General features: G+C 41.9%; 1 protein-coding gene across 1 annotated transcript in view; it reads left to right on the plus strand.

Moving 5' to 3' along the window:
• Positions 1-15,444, plus strand: part of SGPL1 (sphingosine-1-phosphate lyase 1) — a 52,059-nt gene that overhangs the window by 9,200 nt on the left and 27,415 nt on the right. Inside the window, exons 2-5 of the mRNA XM_020783116.3 lie at positions 3,277-3,442; positions 5,084-5,151; positions 14,022-14,169; positions 15,092-15,171. Of these exons, the coding sequence (XP_020638775.3) occupies positions 3,277-3,442; positions 5,084-5,151; positions 14,022-14,169; positions 15,092-15,171 (462 nt within the window). The remainder of the gene's footprint in view (positions 1-3,276; positions 3,443-5,083; positions 5,152-14,021; positions 14,170-15,091; positions 15,172-15,444) is intronic.

Below are 15,444 nucleotides of genomic sequence, written 5' to 3' on the forward strand. Positions count from 1 at the left end.
ACTGTGCAACTTCATTTACTGCTGTCAAACAAGACATGCCTAACATGTATTGTTAGAAGGAAGATTTATGATACAACAAGTAACCTTTTGACCCTTTGTGCATTTTGTACTTTAACTCCCAGAATTTCTAGCCAGGGCAAGCAAAGATAAGAGATTATGGAAGCTGTACACCAAAACTTCTGCAGGGTCAAAAGTTGAACCTTAGTTTTAGAAATTTAAATTACTCAGGTTAGATAGGTAGTTGCAGGTAAACAGATTTTTAGGGATTGAAAAGGAGTAACTGTGGAAGTGGGGAGTTGTTGATAAACCAGATCTGGGCACATTAGTGATGGAAGCAGGGATCTTATACAGGTCCATCTAACTCAACATTGTCTTTTATCACTGCCAGTGGCTGTCTAGGGCTTTGGAGGAGGGTATTTTCCAATCGTATCTTAAGATGCCAAGGATATGGTGCCCAGGGACTTTGCTCATCCAGATTACGTCTTCTGCCACTCAGTTATTGTCCTTCCTTTGAACTTGATTCAAGCTATTTCCTTGAAGTGTAAGCAAAAAATCAGGATTTGATTTAATTTATCTTTGTTGTTTTCACATTATCTTAAATGTTTTCACTAAAATATTTAGTGTTCACATAAGTGACAACGCTTGCTAGGAACATGTAAGAACAAGAAAAGTGGGCTATCATCATTATAAAGTTCTGGTTTTTATAGCTAATAGACTGATCTATTGCTGACAGAAGCAGTGTCCACATTTAAAATTTGTATTTTTAGAAAGGGGGGGATTCCAAAGCAACATTTTGAAACAAATTAAGGTAAATTCCAAAATTTTAAAGAGCTTTCAAATTAGATTTCATTTCCCAGTTGATACTCAATAAATTGATGCTTTTATGCTTTAGAGACTTGCTGGTTAAATCTTTTGATGATTGATTCTGTTCTCAGAAATGAAGCTGAACTTTGATAAACTGGCATTTGCTAATCCATATGTAAATGTAATATTGGTACCTCTGCTTGTAAACAAGAGTGAGACAGAAAGTAGGGTGTCAATGAATGTTAGAAAACTTTGTGTTTTCTTCTTTCTGTTTTGTCTAGTAGTAGTTGACCATAATTAGACACATGGGCAGTAGCTGCCCATTCTCTGCCCAGTGTTGAAATTATTTTCTGTCTGCATCTGGTTTGGCAGAGAAACTTCCTGTGACTCCTTATAATAAGGTAGCTGTGATGCTGTCTCATCAGCTGGAAGAAATGGTCACTCCTAGTCTTCTTTGCTTGTGGAGGTATGCAAGCTAATAACATTCAGGCACTGAGTTTATGCAATATGGGTGATTTTATTCAGTGTGCAGTATGGCATATTCACGTGTCATGTCTCAATTAAAGCAAAGCACCACACCTGGACAGGAGAGCCTTTTTTTTGGAATGAATTTATGGAAGTTGAAGAACAGGTCTAAGAAGTGTGACAGGGCCATTTTATGCCTTTGTAGCACAGCTCTATTGAGGGCTGAGCAGAACAGCTTGATCAGTGAAGGGGGGGGGGTTAACTGCTAGACTGTTGCAGCAAACTCAAGAAAGAATCTTGTGGCATCTTAAACATGTTAACTTTGGCATAATCCTTTTTGGACAGCAGCATGCTTTGTCAGATGCAACAAATGGAGACCTTATGATTTTGAAATGTAAGGGTTTGTTACAGGGAATGGGTTATTAGTTACCCATGGGAGGAAATTTTCAAAAATGGTAGACTATTACAATTGCAAACCTTGGGAAGTGTGGAAATCGAGACTGGAAAGAATCTTCATTTAGCACAGTTTTTACAGTAGAGCCCTGTCTGTTTCGCCTTGCTTGCAGTGAAAAATGGTAGAACACAACCTTGTAGTTTAGCAGAGTAACTTTCTGGAGTTGCTACTTGTGACACTGCAGTTCTGGAACTTCGAAATATTACAGCAAAACATCTTGTGTTGTGCATTAATGCCAATGAGATCAAATGGTGCAACTCTCTGGAAAATGAGTGAGAGGCAAACGCTGGATGATGGCCCATTGCTGTTGGACTATAATTTTAAATTTGGACGGGTAGATGCAGCCAGTTATTCTTGAGGAAATCCAGGCAACTGAAGATGGCATTGGTAGTAGTGCTCATGTGCTAGTGACCAAGGTTTGTTGCACATTGGCTACTTGTGTTGAAATGCATTCCCATAAACAGGATGTTGTTTGCAAACCACAGATAGAACAAAAGCCATGGCTGTGCATTGGCTTACCAAGGTAGTTTAAATCATGGCCTGTCATTGTGTCAAAACCCAGAACCATGATTTGTTTCTCCGGTTGCCAGTCTTGAAACAGATGCTGACAAAAGAGGCAAGATACAAAAAAGAAACATCACACTGAGGAAATCCAGGGCCAGCTGTTCATGGTTGAGAGCAACAAACTGTTTCGAATGTAAACTGTAGCTTAATGTGTAATACAATGTATGAGCAGAACCACCAGCAATGATTGTAGATTAGTATTTTCAAGGAGAATTCCCTTCATATGAATACACCTTCAAACTGTGCAAAAGACTATATTGCAGTTGAAGAGAATGACATATTGTTTTGTTTAGTCTCTTTAAATAAGGTTGTCTTTGCTTAAGTTTAACTATTAATTTACTCTCTGAGCATTTTCCTCGTCCTCTTGATTTACACAGAAATCTTGGTCCTGAGAAAATGGGGAGGACCATTATAGTTTCTTGAACTGCTTGCAGATTCTCTCTCTGAAGTTCTTCCAAGAGGTTTCCATCAAATATTCTTTCCTCTCTCATCTGCTTGCCAGATTGCACCCTTTATTTGTTAGTGTAATTATTTCTTTTACGGATACTCACCTTAAGAAGGAACGGAGTTCTAAACCTGGAACGGGAGACACGTTTGTTTCTCCGAGATGAAGTTTCGTATAGTGAGAGGGAAAACCTTTGACTTCAGATGTTGATGAACTGTTGTGCCCATCATCCTTTGCTGTGTTGTTACAAGGATGATTTAGAATGAGAATTAATCAACACCTGGAGGGCTCAGATTCCCACCCCTCTGTAATGCCACCAGTATCTCTTATCGAGAAGCAACTTCCCAGTTGCTGAGTGGATTTCTAACTGAGCCTATTTCCTTTATTTAGGTATGCATCCCTTCTCTTTTTTTCCTTTCCCAGTGCCTGGTCCCCTTCTGGTTGCAGGCTGTTTCCCAGGCTACGTTCCTTATGCAGTTTTTATCGCATTGCATTTATATTGCCCTTACTCTCTTTCTCATGGTTTATCTGTTTTTATTTCTAGGATGCTCTGGCCGTGTACAAAGAAATCCTCCTGCAATATTTAAATACCATTAGAAATGCTGTGAATGAAAAGTGTGCTGAGGTTGAGCCTTGGCAGCTGATAACATCCACGGTTGCGGCTACCCTTCTGGTGATGTGGCTACACATGTTCCTCTTTCAGTCAGAAAGTAAGTATCCTGTACTGTATATCGGATGTGAGGAATAAGAAGCAGAATAATGCTGTTGTATAACCGGATGGTATTGTAATTGTGCTCTTCAAAAAAAGTTCCTGCATTATGATATAAATAAGCATTTGGTTGAAATTCAGTGGCAGGAATTAATAAAGATTTATCTGAAGAGGTAGGGCAAAAATGACCTATAAAGGTTTAGTACGGCCTAGATTCTCATTTCTGAAATAAGCTGCTAACCCTCATGATAGCAAAGAGATCCCTGAAAAAATGTTACAGCAGACATTCAGAGGATTGGAAAACAATTGGGTTAAAAGGTCACAATAAACTCTGCTTGACTTTATTATTTATTATTTAATTATTTATTGCATTTTAATCCCATCTGTCTAGTGACAGAGTATTCTTGTGGGTGGCTACCATCAATAAAGAGAATGAAAATAATAACCCATCCACAACGTAAACCCACACTTCATAAAAAACCAATGAAAAAGAAAACACTTAAGGCAACAGCGAGGGAAGCTCAAAACATGTGGGTCCACGAGAGTATCAAAGAGGGAGGATGTTACTAAAGGCCTCTTTCAAAAGCTCAGCTTTCACACATTTCCTGAAGGTCGAAAGGGAGGGAGGCTGGCATACATCAACAGGCAACACATTCCACAGTGATGTGGCCAAGTAGACTCATGTGCTTCTCTTGTCTCTCCTCTTCCGACCTAATTGTAACATAGAGATTGGAAGGTTCTGCTGTTTAGATTAATAACAATATATTGTGTCATCCAAACTTGATATTGTGGTTACTCTTACTGCAGTCATTGAAAACAAGCCAGGTTTATAAACTGATTTGACGTCGGTTTGTTTCTGTTAGTCACAGTTGAGACCATTATTATCTTGGGTTCACATGACTGGGAAGGTGATTGCTGATTTAAGAAGTAAAAACTTTCAGATTCCTCATAGCCCTGCCAGAGTGGAGAGAGGAAAGCAAAGGAATCCCAAGTTTTAGCTTTACATTTCTTTTAGCCATTTGTATTGGGAGTTCCCAACAAGTGGTTCTAACTTGAAAATTAGATACAGCTGCAGTTACCCTGTGACAGGTTACACGAACCTTATGCAAATGCGAAAAGGAGTCCAACGAATGTGTCCAACAAATGTAGTTTCATATTGACAGGGCTCATGGAAATAATATTTGCATGTTATAATTAAATGTGGCACATTTACAGGTTAATTATGACCCTTCCATCTCAGAGGTGTTACTGGCAGTGATCTCAGTACTGCAAACACTCTGGATTTGTTATATTTTGAAGGTATTACGATTGTAACTGTGTGTGGTTACCTGTGTGTGCATAACTCAGGAGAGAAAAGAGACATTGATTAAAAAATATACAGTTATATTTTATTCAACCTTGGGACATTTCCCAGGCAACTAGTTGGTATGCTTATGGAATGTTTTTGGGTTTGGGAACTTCAGCTTCCAGAATTCTGCTTGGGGAATTCTTGGCGACCTCTGGGAGTTGCAGTCTAGTTCTGGGAGGTGTTGCCTGGGGAATTCTGCTCTCTTTTCTGCAGAGCAGAAATGCTCCAAATACAATTCAGTGGTATATTTGTCAACAGTGGAGTGTTAATACTTGTAAAACGTTTCCTTCCTAGGTTTAACATCACGCTGTAAAAAGCGGTTCTTCCGAGTTTTACGCAAACTGCCTGTCATTGGTACTATGGTAAGTTTTAAAGCAATGAGATATTTAGCTCGTTGGCTTGCTAGCAAGAAAGAAGCCTGTAAATTTATTGGGTCACTTTGGTAGCAGAAGGTGTTACATAACAGCACTGATGTTACCTGTCTGTCATGGGTTTGGAGGGAAAGTTCCATCCTATGGGGAGTGGAAGGCGGGACATCAGGAGGAGGGGCTGTACTGTATAAATATGTGATGCCTGTGTGGTGAAGAGGGGATGCTGAGACAGACTGTGAGACACTGGGAGGGACGAAGCAGCAGCTGGGGAAGAAGAAGCTGTTGTGGGAGTCTGTGTGTCTGACAGGGTACTACTGTGTGTCAGAGTACCAACCTGAAAGGTTCAGGGGTCTGTTGGTTAGCCAGAACTGATGGGTTCAGGGTCTGTGCTTTAAGTTAAAGGTTCTAGGTGAACCAAACTGTATGCTGGTGTGTGTGAAAATAAGCCACGTTACTTTATTTTATTCACCTGATTGCTTATTTTTCCCTGTGTGTATTTAAAATAAACTTTATTCTTTTTGTTGTTTAAAAATCCATCCCTGGTCTGTGTGACTTATTATAGGGAATGGTTGGTGGCAGCTTAGTAACTGTGTGGCAGATCCCAGTAGGTCTGGGTTTGTCACATTGATTGGTGTCCAGCGTGTGGGATACGACTGGTCCAGTTGTCCAGCGGTCCAGCAAAGCCTTGGCAAGTGTGCCCAGAGCAAGGGGGGTCTAGTCAGGGACAGTCTGAGGCGCGTAGGTAATCTTCTAGGTGTACCTCACGGGGAGGTGCGCTAGTAGAAGAACGTGCCAACTGGGGAGACTTAGATTAAGGTGCTCTGAGGCAGCCTGATTTTGGCGGGAAAACGCTGAGGCAAAACTGCGTAGCAACAGCGAGCTAGCTTGCCAGCTGAGAGGCCCAGCAGAGGGGGGTAGGCTCTGACTCGATACTGTTGCAAGTAGTGCTGAAGAACAGCAGCAATCTCTAGGGAGAGCTGGTTCTGAGGCAAGAAGGAAAAAAGTGGTCGTTTTATTTTGAGGCTTGACTTTTTAAAGCAGCCTGTTCTGAGGGGGGATTATGCCCTTGACTCGAAGCAAGATAGCAGACATGAGTGAAGTGAAAGACCCCCAGATTGACCAAGGTTCTGAGGATGAATTTGGCTCAGTGCAAGGTGACAGCACAGGAGAGCAAGACCCAGAACTCAGAAAAATACTCATAGCCCAACAGCATGAACTGAGGGTGAGGGAAATGGAGGAAAGGGAAAGAGAGAAACAGCGGCAATTTGAATTAGAGAGAGAGAGAATGGCGTTTGAATTAAAGAGATTGGAACTGATGAACCAGAACAATAATAATAATAGGGATTCTGAGGGGGGCCAACTGTCTAAGGCTGACCTGAAGAAATTCCCTGTGTACCACAAGGGAGATTGTCCCGAGGTGTTCTTTTCCTTAGTGGAAAGAGCGTTTGTGGACTTCTCAGTGAGGGAAACTGAGAAGATGACCATCATGCGGTCTTTAATCAGTGGTAGCCTGGCTGAGGTTTATGCCGAGATGCCTGAGGAACGGATGAAAGATTTCGCAGAGTTTAAAAAACTGGTGTTTGCAAGACATGGGATAAATGCAGAGCAGCTGAGACAAAGGTTCAGGTCCCTCACCAAGAAGCCAGAACAGACTTTTACCCAAGTGGGGGCCCAATTGGTGAGGCTGCTTGAGAAATGGCTGTCGCAGGAGGGAACAGAGACCTATGAACAGCTTAAAGACTTGATAGCCCTGGAACAGTTCTATTCAGTTCTGCATGGGGAATTGAAATTCCAGGTGAGGGAAAGGAAACCGAAATCTGTGGCAGCAGCCGCAGAAATCGCGGATTTTATCTCCCAAATAAGAAAGCCCTTGGGTGAGGGGAAATCTGTAGGTAAACCCAAAGAAACCTACAGCAAGTACTCTCAGGGACCAGGGAAAAGCCAGCAAGGGGGAGGGGCCCATGGTGAAGGGAAGCCCTCAGGCATGAAACCAAGCCCTCAGAATTTGGAGGGAAAACCCAAACAAGAGGAGAGAGAATCAAAATACACCAGAAAATGCTATTTCTGTCAGGGAAAGGGTCATCTGATCTCAGAGTGTGAGAAATTGAAGCAGCTAAAAGGAATGGTGCCTCAGAATTCTAGTGGGACCAAGCCAAAAGCTGTGTTCTGTGTCCAGCAAGAGCAAGGCTCAGTGTCACAGAGGGAGCCTGTTGCCATGGCCACTCAGTCTGGAACAGCTACCTATGCTGAGCAGGCTGAGGAAAATGGTCCTCTTGTGGAGGTAAAGCGCTGCTTGCTGATAAAAACAGATTCTCAGTTGTTTGAGACAGCCGGGGTGGACGTAGGAATACTTGACCGTCAGTATAGGGGGCTGCGGGACACTTGTTCCCAGGTAACCCTGTGCCATCCCGATATCATTCCCCGGGAGTTTATAATCCCAAATGAGAGCATAAAGGTAGCAGGTATTGAGGGGCAGGTAATCTCTCTGCCAGTAGCAGAGGTACCTGTCAACTTTCAAGGCTGGAGGGGAGATTGGCGGATAGCGATTTCATCTACTCTGCCAGCAGCCGTGCTCGTGGGAAATGACCTGGCTGAACATGTGAAAAGGGTGCTAGTGATTACACGCTCACAAGCCACCACGGGGACAGTTCAGGGGGGTAATGATGAGCCAGAGGCGGAAGCAGAGGGGAGTTCAGAAGCTGTGGTGGAAACCTTAACCACAGACAGCAGATTTGGACAGGAGCAAAAGGCAGACGCCACTCTCCAAAAGTGTTTTGAACAGGTGACTGACGCCCAGCTAACACCTGAAACCCCAGTGAGATTTCTGGAGAAAAAGGGGATTTTATATAGAGAGACCCTGAGGGATATCTCAAAAGGGGGAGATGGGATCAGAAGTCAGCTGGTGGTACCTGAAAAGTATCGCCCCATGATCTTACAAAGGGGGCACTCTGACATGTTTGCTGCACACTTAGGGGTGAACAAAACACAGCAGAGAATCACCCAGGATGACCCACAAGACGTTGTGACATACATAGACCCCTTGATGAATGACCTAAGGAGAAATCTAGAGCTGGCAGCAGAAAACCTGCAAGCTCAGAAGGTCAGACAGAAAACATGGTATGACCACAAAGCTAGAGAGAGGCACTTTGACCCAGGGGAGGAAGTGCTTTGGCTTAGGCCCTGCAGAGAGAACAAACTGCAGCTCAAATGGGCAGGACCATATAGGGTCATTTCCAAGATGTCAGACCTGAACTACCTAATAGAGCAGGAGGAGAACCAAGCAAGGAGGGTGGTTCATGTGAATGCCCTAAAACCCTACTACAGAGGGGAACAGAGGGTTTTATTCGCGATAAAAGCAGCTGAGAGTGAGGAAGCGGAATTACCCTTCTGGGAGGGTAGAGGGGAAGTAAAATACAACCCAGAGGAGGTAAGGATCAGTCCTGCACTCACCCAAGACCAGCAGCAAGAACTAAAAATGCTGCTTAGTAGATATCAACAGGTGTTTTCCAACAAGCCGGGGATAGTGAAGGGAGTGATGCATCGGATCCACACAGGGGATGCACCCCCGCAGGCAGTATCCCCATACCGAGTAACGGGACCCTATAGAGACAAGGTGCGGAAGGAGCTGGACGAGATGCTGAGGGAGAACATAATCGTCCCCTCTTCTAGTCCTTGGTCCTCTCCGATAGTCCTTGTGGACAAGCCTGATGGGAGCATTAGGTTTTGTGTTGATTACAGGAAATTAAACCGTGTAACCACTCCTGATGCCTACCCAATGCCCAGGCTAGACAACCTGATTGAAACCATAGGGGGTTGTCGGTTCATCTCATCATTGGACCTGGTAAAGGGATATTGGCAATTAAGAATTGATCCCAGGGATCAAGAAAAGACTGCCTTTTGCAGCCCTTTTGGTCTCTATGAGTTTCGAGTCCTGAGCTTTGGTCTCAGAAATGCACCAGCCACATTCCAAAGGCTGATGGACCAGACCTTGGCAGGGCTCAGTGACTTTACAGTGGCCTACATTGACGACATAGGGATCTTCAGTAATACCTGGGAAGATCACCTGATACACCTGGAGTTAGTGCTGCAGAGGTTAAGTGCAGCAGGGCTAACAGTAAAGGCCAGCAAGTGTCAGCTGGGTAGCCCAGAAATAAAATACTTGGGTCACATGGTAGGGGGAGGAGTGATAAAACCCCTGGAGGCCAAAATAGAAGCTGTTCGTGATTGGCCTAGACCCAACACCAAGAAAAAAGTCAAATCATTTCTTGGGTTGGTGGGCTACTACAGAAAGTTCATCCCGAGGTTTAGCGAGATTGCGGCTCCGCTGACCGATCTGACGAGGAAGAAGGCTGATGACCGCATCCCGTGGGCCAGCGACTGCGAGGCGGCGTTCCAGAGGTTGAAGGAGGCGTTAATCAACTATCCTGTCCTGCGCGCTCCAGACTTCGACCGGGAGTTCATCATCTACACCGATGCGTCTAACAGCGGGGTAGGAGCAGTTCTGTGCCAGGAGGATGAGAATGGTGACCAGCATCCAGTATCCTACCTGAGTAGGAAACTTCAAAAAGGTGAGAAACATTTGGCAACCGTGGAGAAGGAGTGTTTGGCCATAGTCTACGCGATCCAGAAGGCCAAGCCTTACATCTGGGGAAGACATTTTATTCTGTGTACTGACCATTCACCATTGCAATGGTTAAAGACGATGAAAACCCACAATAGCAAACTTATGAGGTGGGCTTTGAACTTACAGGACTATGACTTTGAAGTGAAGGTGGTCAGAGGGTCAGTGAACTGTGTTGCTGACGCCTTATCAAGAAGACCTGAAGAATGAAGACGGCGAAAGAACATGGACTATGTGTATATATTGATGATAAAAAGTAAAATGTACCTGGTTTAGAATTTGGTTTGTATGAATAAAGGAAAAATTGATGTAATGTATATGGTAAATGTTTAAATGCCTATTTGCTATGGTTTAACTTAGAATGTAAGTATAAGGAAGTATAATATGGTATGTATAACTGTTTTTGTGTATTTTATTCAGGTTGTTTTTTGGTGAAAAGCACTTTTAGCTTTCCCCCTACAAAACAACTTATAAAGAGGGGAGGTGTTACATAACAGCACTGATGTTACCTGTCTGTCATGGGTTTGGAGGGAAAGTTCCATCCTATGGGGAGTGGAAGGCGGGACATCAGGAGGAGGGGCTGTACTGTATAAATATGTGATGCCTGTGTGGTGAAGAGGGGATGCTGAGACAGACTGTGAGACACTGGGAGGGACGAAGCAGCAGCTGGGGAAGAAGAAGCTGTTGTGGGAGTCTGTGTGTCTGACAGGGTACTACTGTGTGTCAGAGTACCAACCTGAAAGGTTCAGGGGTCTGTTGGTTAGCCAGAACTGATGGGTTCAGGGTCTGTGCTTTAAGTTAAAGGTTCTAGGTGAACCAAACTGTATGCTGGTGTGTGTGAAAATAAGCCACGTTACTTTATTTTATTCACCTGATTGCTTATTTTTCCCTGTGTGTATTTAAAATAAACTTTATTCTTTTTGTTGTTTAAAAATCCATCCCTGGTCTGTGTGACTTATTATAGGGAATGGTTGGTGGCAGCTTAGTAACTGTGTGGCAGATCCCAGTAGGTCTGGGTTTGTCACAGAAGGTCTGTATGTTTATAGCTTTTTATTCCTTGTGTTTCTGCCTACGATTCTCAGATAAAACAAAGAGCAAAGGAATGAACATTTACATTCAACAGCATTCCATTTTAAACCCAGCACATGAAAATAGCATTCTTCTAATGCAAGGCTATTATGCTATCAGTTGCAGTAGTCCAAGGGTGTCATCCCATACAATTTGTGTTGCATGACCCTGCACCACTGTGTGTGCAGTGATATAGTTCTGTCTCAGTGCAATGGGACAAGTAGAGATTTTCACTCCTCCAGTGTTGTGAGGGCTGTAAGGTTGAGTATGACTGTTTAAATCAACCTATGGCTAATTTAAAACCAACCAAACCCAATGCACCATTTTTTCCTTTTCCATTCCTTGCAGAAGTAGTTAAAGTAAAAAAACAACACCAAGACCCAAAACATGAGTAAGATACTTCCAGCCATTATCTGGGGAGGTCCATATGGGAACCTTCCAAAGGGATGTGTGGGGAAAACCTATAGAAAAAAAAATCCAAACTATGTTTTCCAGGTCTGTTTCTTTTGGGTGGTGTCCTTGTAATAAGAATTTTGAACCAGTGTGTTTGAGTGTGCAGGAGCACTGCCACAGACCTTAGGGTGCATTATTTCTTGGACACAACTCAGTTTGATAAAACGATTCACAGATAGCTATGGATTTGCAAAAGTAGATCAAGCAGACCTCCAGAGTGACTCACCACTTACTGTATTTGGAGAAAATGGATGCAAGGAACAAACTTTCAGATTGATAATTAAACACAGAGCAGTTTTTTTTGTCCCAGTACAGACAACAGTATCTTGGCTAATTGAGCTATCATATGAATGGGCCTTTTCACCATGCATGCCCCTTCATTCCTCTGTTTGAGTTGGTAGGAAGTAAACTGATAAAACTTTTATGTCTTGTTTTGTCTGAATTGTGATACCGTTGTTGCTAGTTAAAGAGCCAGGATATCTGACTATAGCTGTAGTTCAGAAATTGTAAATGTTGTTTCCTGGATCAGACAGAATGGGGAAACTCTCATTAATTAGAGACTTACTGGTCTTATTGCTTGATGAATGAAGGAGTTGCAATCACAGGCAAAAAGCTTGTTGATACCGCATCTAGTTAAACCAACATGCAGCAAATGCTAAACACCTTGCAATAATATATTCTTTCCCAGTAGAGAATCGTATGAAGCAAGTTATGAACTAAATGAGTCTTCTCAACTGTGAGAAACCCAAAATGTAATTACTGTGTAAATCTGCAATAGAGTGAAAGTGTGGATTTTATTAGAGCTAGGGGTTCCGCAGAAATTCATTTAGTTATTATCTCCTTAATTCATCAGCAGTGAAATAAAATTGGTTGCATCTTACTGCATTTTAACATTATTACCATAGGGCATGGAAGATGAAAATCTTGAAGCATGAAATGAAACTGTGTTTTATCACTTTTTTCCCCTCTAGAATTAAAATACTGTACTAATTTGGTGGAAAACTGAAACATATGCCATAGTTATTTTGCTATCAAACATTTTTAAGAATGTGAAGTGTATAAAACAGTACTGTTAATTAAACTTTGAAGTATAGATGTCTTCATGTTATTAAAACATTAATTAAAATTGCACCAAATATTAGCTATGGAACCACAATCTGCTTTGTCATAGGACAGGGTAGGCAGTTTGTGGCTTTCCAGATGTTTGTGGACTGTAGCCCCCATTTAGTAGGCTGGGTCCAAATGATGGGTGTTGTTGGCCCAAAACATGTGAAAGGCCATAAATTCATCACTCTTTGCACTTTTTGTTCCAAGATGTTATATACCTTGGTTTTATGAGTTGGCAAAACTAGAGGGATGGGAGTTGACAGCTGTTAACATCATAGTTGGAAAAAGGAATATTTTATTAGAGTGCAAAAATTGGCCATACTAGTATTTGTAGAGAAAAATCTCAAACATGTATTACTTTGACATGATAGACTGAGTCTGTCTGTCTGTCTGTCTGTCTGTCTGTCTGTCTGTCTGTCTGTCTGTCTGTCTGTCTGTCTGTCTGTATGTATGTATGTATGTATGTATGTATGTATTTGACTTATGCCCTGCCCCTCTGGTGGCAAGCCACTACTTTAGGTGGCTGCAAAAGGAATAAACATGACTAAATAATAAATAAAATTAAATCAGCAAACAAAAACCACAGTGAGGTGGCCCCTACTGAGAAGGCCCAGTTTCTAGCTGGTGATTTCGGAGCATCCCTTGGTGTGGCTACCCACAGCATCAAGGATTGGGAGATATGGGTGGGATGGGAGGTTGATCTGATGGACAGGTGCTCTGTCATGTAGCAAGGTCCTAAACTGTATGGGGCTTTATATTATATGTTAACATTAGCAACTTGAACTTGGCTTGAAAATATACTGGTAGCCAGTGCAGAAGGGGCAGAACAGGTGAAATATGGTCAAATTTTTATGTTCCTGGGACCATCCTGGCTGCTGCATTTTGCACTTGTTAAAGCTTCTAAACTTTCTTCAAGGGTAGCACACATAGCAATAAAACTGGGCACAGTTAGCCATTTTGCTCAGGGGTTAGTCCCCCTAATCAATTTTAAGCCCTGTGGGAGCCTTTTTTTCAAAACTAAAACTGACGCTTCAACTTTTAAAGAAGGATCTCCTAGTACATAGAATTTTCTACATGATGAGAAAGTAAGCAAAAAGCAGGGTCTGAACAAGCATATGAAAGCTAGTATAACTAAGTTGTATTGCGACATTGCAGTTGGTTAGTGTAAAAAACATTTGAAGGTGTAATAAAGAAGTCAGTTACTAGATTGCACTTCAGCATGCATAAACAAACAACCCTGGACAGCAATAGGTACAATTCATACTTATTGCATGTACGTAATATATGCAGTAGGTTGTGTTTAAGTGATCTCACATGATCAGAAAAATATTCACTGTACCATCACCACATCTGGAATTATAGCTGTATTAGTCTGTTGCAATAAAAACAATAACATCTTGCATGTCTAAGTGTCTTGAGGATTCAGCATAAGCTTTCATGGACGAGGTCCACTACGTTAGATGCATGAAGTGTTTCCTCAAGTGTACAGATATGTACAGTACATGCTTATGTTGGTGGAGATTGCAAACAGTGAGATTTGAAGGAATTAAAATTCAGAAAGTCTGTCCTGAGATAGATATCTTAATGGTGCTATTCACTGCTTTTCTTACAGATACAGAACCAAATGAACAAGACTTTAGAAGATATGGCTTCTGGGCTGTCATTCTTGAAAGACAAAAAGGGTTATATCAAAACCCTGCCAGCAAAAGGCTTGAGCCAACCCGAGGTGTTAAAGATGATGAAGGAATATAGCACGATGGGTATGGGTTTGAATGAATATTGGCACGTGTAAACCTGTTTCACAGTCAGTGTCATGATTTGCTTCTGAGTGAATGGGGGAAGGGGTGATGTTAACTTTTAAGTTACAGGAAGTGATTGTCAGTAACTAATAACCCCCATTGTTTTTAAGAAAATAAATGTTTTACATTATGGAATCCTTACCATCTTGGTTCCAAAGTTAGAAGAATAATAGACGTAACAGAGAAGATGAAAAAGCATCCTATTATTGTCTTGTAATAATGGCATCAAGTTAACCTTAACTTGATTTTAGAAAACTGGGCTGTGCATTCAGAAAGAATGTAATAAGCTATAAATACTAAAGTAATAATTTTATATTTCAGAGGCTTTGGGATACAAACATTTATAACTTCTACAGTACTCCCACTTTTTTCCATCAGTTAAGGTGTGTACATCAGTGAAGAGTGTCTGCTGGATGCATAAAAGTAATTAAACAGTTGGACATGCACTGCAGGATCATGTGTTCTGTCCCCAGTCAATTCTTTCTCAAGTATGAATTTTTGCTGCCAGCTGTAACATGCCTAAATACTGCATGGTTAACCACGTGGTTAAGAAATCAGGACCACTTTCACATCAGCTGAATCATTTTTTGAATAGGCTTTTTTTTTTAATGCCACATAAATCTTGGGGAAAATCTGAGCACCGCTGATGAGTTGGGCATTGTGTTCCCTTATCCAGATGGTCAACATATTTTAAGTTGTTAGATTTAAAACCTTCATGTCTTACTAGAATTATTTATCCTAAATCTGTTGTATTAGTATATGATGTGTTTTAAAGATAGAAGTGTGGCAAACTGTCTAGCTATTGACAGGCAAGATAATGTGAACAATTTGATTTTGATTTGTCTCATGCTTTTATGTGTGATGGATGTCACTGTGTTTTCAGGCGATATACATTGGGAAGATGGCAAAGTGTCTGGGACAGTGTACAGTGGGGAAGAGAACATCACTAATCTGCTTGTTAAGGTAATGCAGCGTTATAATAGCTGTTAAGTCTGATGCATGTGTGCGTGTCATTGGCTGAAATCCTGTTGCGCAGCTCCATGTCTTCAATAGTGATGATTTCATCACCACCATCAGCAAATCACTGCTGAAGAAAGACTTCCTTTGAGGATTTTGGGATGTAATTGTGTGTCCTCTGAAATCACCTTTAATCAGTAGTGATTCGCTGTTGGTGGTCGTATCATCATCATGGCACACAAAGAGCTCTGCAGCAGGATTTCGGCCATCAGAAGCAGT

The sequence above is a fragment of the Pogona vitticeps genome, chromosome 3 (genome assembly GCF_051106095.1).
Source record: "Pogona vitticeps strain Pit_001003342236 chromosome 3, PviZW2.1, whole genome shotgun sequence".
NCBI classification, from domain to species: Eukaryota; Metazoa; Chordata; class Lepidosauria; order Squamata; family Agamidae; genus Pogona; species Pogona vitticeps.